Source organism: Hoplias malabaricus, chromosome 15 (assembly GCF_029633855.1).
Source record: "Hoplias malabaricus isolate fHopMal1 chromosome 15, fHopMal1.hap1, whole genome shotgun sequence".
In the NCBI taxonomy this organism is placed as follows: domain Eukaryota; kingdom Metazoa; phylum Chordata; class Actinopteri; order Characiformes; family Erythrinidae; genus Hoplias; species Hoplias malabaricus.
In genome coordinates, this window is record NC_089814.1 from 9,191,382 (window position 1) to 9,197,381 (window position 6,000).

The window sequence follows — 6,000 nt, forward strand, 5'->3', positions numbered from 1 at the left end:
CGACCGTCCACCTGGAGGACTGCATCGGGCACTAGGGTTTAACCCAGGACAGAGTGCCAATCCATATCTGGGCTCACACATACAGACATTCATTCACACACCAGGACAGTTATTAGAGAAGCCAATTCACCAATACACCTGAATGTTTTACCTAGTTTTACCATTATTTACCTAGTGGAATTTTTGTAGTCTAAATCTGGCTAAAACTGCATGTTCAATTTATATAGTGCTTTTATCATATTCAATGTTGCATTACAATATAGATAGTTACAATATAGAAATAGTATAAATCAATACAAGAGGAAGGAGGAAGAGAACAGTATATACACCGTATATACATTATACTGTGTTCACTTATATATATATACGGGCGGCACGGTGGTGCAGCAGGTAGTGTCGCAGTCACACAGCTCCAGGGACCTGGAGGTTGTGGGTTCGATTCCCGCTCCGGGTGACTGTCTGTGAGGAGTTGGTGTGTTCTCCCTGTATCCGTGTGGGTTTCCTCCGGGTGCTCCGGTTTCCTCCCACGGTCCAAAACCACAGGTTGGTAGGTGGATTAGCGACTCCAAAGTGTCTGTCGCCCTGTGAAGGACTGGCGCCCCCTCCAGGGTGTATTCCCGCCTTGCGCCCAATGATTCCAGGTAGGCTCTGGACCCACCGTGACCCTGACTTGGATAAGTGGTTACAGATAATGAATGAATTAATATATATATATATATATTTTTTTAAACAGGCTAAAACACAATTTATAAACAAATAAATATATTTAAACAACTTTACACACAAGAAGTGTTGTACATCTTGGACTACATTTTGTGTGAACTAAACCAACCTCCCAAAACAATCAGACCAGCAGTCTAGCATACAGGAGATGGGTCCCAGGCATTAAAATTACAGCTAAACACTGAGAGGTGGTATAGACTCTGTGCAAATGCTACAGTTGTACGCACTGTTATCGGTCCAGTGCCAATATACATTTGCTCTTTGTAATTGACAGTACATTTTCTGTTGGAGTGTAATGACTTGTTTTGTTTCCTTCTCCACACACAGTGCCACAATGCTGACCAACTGTATGTCTGGCTGCTCCACTTCATCGCCAACAACTACCTGATCTTTAGCCACAAGCCTGACTTCCTGGAGCTATCAGGTGAGCTGTCCAGGACACCATCTGCTTCAGAATCATTACTGAAATCACGGGGTCATTGTTTACAACTTGAAAAACCCGACCGAATGCCCTGACCCCCAAACAGCTGCTACAGTACATTAAACCCGTACAAATCACTACAGGCTTGCTGGCATTTCTTGGGAACCAGAGAATGCTAATCAAGGTATAGCTCTAGGGTGTTGTGTCCTGAGTGCACTGATTTTCAAGCCTTTTATACCCTTTCTGTTTGTAGAGTGTTGTTTAAGTCAGACACTAAGAGACACTAAAAAACACAAAGCAAAAAGCATGGAATGCATTCTAGTTTATTTAAGAGTAACTTGCAACTTTTAACTGACAAAACTAGAGAGGTGTGTTTCAAATGGTGGGACGGATCTGGAGTTTTTTATAGATGGCTTCCAAACACTTACAAGAAGGAAAAGTATATAACGGTTTTGGGATTAAAGAGATGACATACACTGTATATCATTTAATTACTTAAAAAAAAATTACTGATTGAGAAAATTATGTCTTGTGGCACTTAGTTTTGCACTGGAACCACAAGGTTAATGTTGCACATAAGTAATGGAAGCATTTAATCGAATGCCCATTAGCATCATGCATGTCTTAACCATCTTAAACCTAGATGTTATATCAAATAACTGCTTATTGAATAGGTCTAACCTAGATTAGCCTTTTCACCTCAGTGCAAAACTAAATGCGGGGTATCAAACATTCCTTGAGTGAAGAATAGACTCAGTGTTTGCTGTTGTCAGGACAAATATCTCCAATATTTAGTTTTTTTTAATATCAGTGACTACTGACAAAATTGTAAAAAATATTTTTTTACATAAATAAAGAAAAGTTTGATAGGAACTGGACGTATGTGGAAGGGTGTGTATTGCTTCTGTGTAGTTATTGTGTTTGTGTCGGACAGAGGAGGAGAGAGAGCAGGTGGAACGTCTGCGATGGCCTTCCAGAGGATACCTGCAGGAGTTGAGCGAGTATCAGCAGCGCCGCAGACAGCTGCGCAAATCCCGCTGCAGCATCATGTGACCTCTCTCACTTGGAATAGCTGGAGATGAGAGGGGATGGGAAAGGAACAGGAGTCATAAACACACCACAGGCAGACAGGAATCCTACTTTTGTTCTCCATACAGGAGGCTGTGGAATTCTGATGGAAATATGAATGGAACTTTGATGGAATTCTCATAGAATTGTGACAGAAATCTATTGGAACACTGAGGGAACTTGGTTGTAACGTAAAGAATTCTTGTAGAATTCTGATGGAACTCTGATGGAATTCTAATGGAATCATGACAGAACTCTAATGGAATTCTCATGTGAACTTCTGATGAACTGCTGATGGACCCTGTCTGTATGAACTCTGACCATCGACCCCGTGACATCAGCAGACCGTCATGGTGTGGACACTGTGGCTACGGACATTACTGTGTTTCTCATGGTGCCCTGATTTGAATAAACGGAAACAAACTGTGACTTTAAAACAGATACTGCTGACTACAATAACAGCATATCCGTAGCAAGGTAAGTCATGGATGGAGCTTGGCCAGAGAGCTTGAGGGAATAAATTCATTAAAGGCTGGAATAAACCCCAAAGTGTTAAACAGGGTAGGGTCAATCTCATGCTCTCTAGAGATTTCTATCACATTCTCATGGTCTGCCATGGTCTGTCATGGTGAGAATTTATTTAAATTGTGATTACTCTTGCGAAACAACTTGAATAACACCTCAAATGTTTATTTTTTGCCATGAGGTTCTGATAATTTTACGGTGATGCAACTATTTTTGTAACATGTACATCTGAGGTTTTTATTTGAAAAATAACTATGTATGCAGTATATGCATCCAGCATGTGGATTGTTTAGTGGAGTCAGTCAGTGTGTCGGACCTAGAGCCTGTTCTGGCTGTCTTTAGTCTAGTATATCTTCACCTGTTTATCTTCATCTCACACTGAATAAAGACATTTTAGAAGGATCCTCTGGTGGAGAGTTTTCGAAGATTGACTGTGAATCTAAAAAAAAACACAGCAGCAGCAGGTGCTACCAAGGACTGCTTTTGTATTTGCTTATAAAACTGAGTGTGTGTGTGTGTGTGTGTATAGGAAACATAAAGCGATATATAGATGAGAAAACTGAAAAGAAAAACAAAGAACAAGAACAAAAGTAGAAAAGTACATAAAAATTAAAACATTTTACTTGATAACGAATAAAGGTTTGAGTGAGGTATTACAGGAGGGAATAGAGGAGTGAGTGTATTGTAGTAAATTGCTACACAAGCATGCAGAAAGATGGGGTGAAAACCAGAGACACGCACAGGTGGCCTGTTTTGCTGGGCTGTGTATTATGACGTGCTTGTTTACCTGCTGCAACGTCACTGCAGAGCTCCTATTTCCTGCAGCCTTCCCTCCAGCTGGCCAGTACTGTCCAGATTCGACACATCACTGCCCCCTCCAATACACTTCTCACCTATAAACACACGGGGCACCTACACACAAACACAAGGGCATGTTTATTTTTTTTGTTTTTGTTGTTGTTTTTTCAATGCATTGTGAAACATTAGAATTACTTCATTTCATTTTGTGGCGAGCCCAGAAGAACAGCTAGCACGACTTCACCATAAAATTTAAACATTTTCGTTGCTTTGAACCCACAAGGAAGAAAAGGGAGTGTGTAAAAAGAGTTTAGACCCCAGTGTCTTATATTCCTGGCACAACCACACACAACTTATTTTGTAAATAATTTGGGTGTGTGCCAGGAATCCATTCCATTCTTGGAGACTTGCCCTTACATCATCCATAAGTAATATCTCCCTATCATTAACCATGATCCTAACACACCGTCTTCTTTAAAAATGGATTGGCTCTCAGGAGAAGACCCTACAATGTGTGAAAACAGGGTTTGACTCCCACAAGATGTTACATTCCTGGTAAACACACACACACAGTCGCTTTGTAAAGTATTATCAGCCTAATGTCCATTAAAAAGAGTATCATAAGCAGCTGCATACATCGTGTGCACTTTTAAGACGGTGCCTTAAGCGCGCGTCCAATTTTCCATTCAAAGGAAAATGGCTCGTCGTTTCATTTCAAAGAAAAAGTTACGCCCGAAGGTAGACCTCCTAGAAATATTCAAAAAATAAAAGGAGAGCAGAGCCTATTTTTCTACAGAGGCACTGTGTGGATAAGATGAAGAATCTTAATCGAGGAAAACACCGAAAACAGGAAGAACACACTCACAGTTCGTGCTCCAGTTATCTTGTTCAGATAGTCCTGTATGCCGCTCATGATGTCCAGTCCACTGATATCGACGAACTCCAAATGTCCAGCTTTAAATTTGTACTTGGACAGCACATCCTTAGCGAGGACGCAGTAGGGACAAGAGGGCTTCAGAAACACCACCACTTTGTCTCCTCTTATTTTCGACGTAACGAATTCCTGAGCCATGCTGCTGCCCTTTACACTCTTCTCCTGCCCTTTTCCTTACGTCGCCCAAGTGTATATCACTACAGCTTGTCTCAGAAGAGCACTGGATAGTGCCGAGAGAGAAACTAACCAACAAAACTCTTTTAGTTTGTGTTGAAGGAGGAGTCCAGTCCTTTCTACGTCGTCATATAACGACAGCGTCGTTTCGTAGGACCACAGCACCCCACTGACTCCATTTTAATGTTTCATTTCCTAATGAACTCAGTCTGACACTTCTCTGGAATGTAAAATACACCGTTTCCCAAAGTACCCAGACAGACCTACTAATGACTGCACTCAGCTACTCCAGTACCTCCACTGACGACTCTTACACGGGGTTAAATGTAATTTGGAGCAGCTGCACACGAGCTTAAGTTCCCCATACTCAAAGCCAAACGCCATTTAGAAAGGTATAAATGCTTAAGCACTGAACACAGTCTTTTGGAACACCATCCAGTATCTTTGGGATGGGCCTGAGTGGGGTTTGTGATCCAGAACTAAGCGTCCAACCTCAACAGCTGTCCTTACTGAATGCTCTGCCATGGCTGACAGCCTGGGGGCGCCAGTCCTTCACAGGAAGTGACACACACTCAACCCTATGGACACATTTGTGTCGCCATACGTAGCTGTGTGACTGCGGCACTACCTGCTACGCCCCCGTGCCTCCCCTAACGTGTACTGCATGGTTTACCTCCCCAGTAACAGCCTTGGGGCTCTGGGAAGATCTAGTATTATACAGGACGCTCACCAAGAACGTAAAAAGGTCGTGGAAATGGACTGTACGTCATGGTACTATTGTGTTAAGGTCCCAAACGACACACGGACTGAGTCATATGAGAGCCGACTCACAGGCTGTCCGCATTGGTTGGCTGAAAACAATGAAATTTAAATGTTTTTACATATACCCACGTTCACACATCTCAAGCCTTTCCTCTACAGACTTTGTATTCTCTATGTGACTTTTAGGGGAAATGGGTGATTCTTCAAGCTGGAGGCTTGTTTTTTCTGTCTTAACTTTGAAAAGCTCACTTTGAAATACATTTATTTTTATTTGTCTTTAATTTCGTAACAATTTGTAAACATTTGATGGCAAAACGAATACCTGTCATTACAATCACTAAGTGTCTATACCATCACAATATGTTACCATTTTTTTTTTTCATTTTTGTAAAATACTGCTGTAAAGCTATATACCTACTCTATGATCAGGAGGAATACACGATTAAATTAATCACATTTACATCAAAAAATCACTTTCCTCTCAAGGCTGACGTCATAGTTTACATTGTTACAACATAAACAATTACCTTTTACAGAAATCAAAGGCTGTTGCAGCAACTGCAATAAAGTTCGGGACAAGGAAAATGTTGTTAAT

General features: G+C 41.3%; 2 protein-coding genes and 1 non-coding gene across 3 annotated transcripts in view; 1 reads left to right on the forward strand and 2 right to left on the reverse strand.

The window, feature by feature from the left end:
• Positions 1-2,975, forward strand: part of rhobtb3 (Rho related BTB domain containing 3) — a 27,293-nt gene extending 24,318 nt beyond the window's left edge. Inside the window, exons 12-13 of the mRNA XM_066646381.1 lie at positions 1,051-1,147; positions 2,079-2,975. Of these exons, the coding sequence (XP_066502478.1) occupies positions 1,051-1,147; positions 2,079-2,197 (216 nt within the window). The 3' untranslated portion in view covers positions 2,198-2,975. The remainder of the gene's footprint in view (positions 1-1,050; positions 1,148-2,078) is intronic.
• On the reverse strand, positions 2,056-5,163 carry glrx (glutaredoxin (thioltransferase)). The gene is made up of 3 exons (XM_066646382.1): positions 4,401-5,163; positions 3,525-3,649; positions 2,056-2,216 (listed from the first exon to the last, which is right to left on the reverse strand). The coding sequence occupies exons 1-2, from the start codon at positions 4,605-4,607 to the stop codon at positions 3,536-3,538; spliced, it is 321 nt and encodes a 106-aa protein (XP_066502479.1). The 5' UTR covers positions 4,608-5,163; the 3' UTR covers positions 2,056-2,216; positions 3,525-3,535.
• A 131-nt stretch (positions 5,164-5,294) lies between these two features.
• On the reverse strand, positions 5,295-5,490 carry LOC136668999 (small nucleolar RNA SNORA73 family). The gene has a single exon (XR_010795573.1). It is a non-coding gene; the product is annotated as a small nucleolar RNA SNORA73 family (small nucleolar RNA).
• Positions 5,491-6,000: the final 510 nt, after the last annotated feature.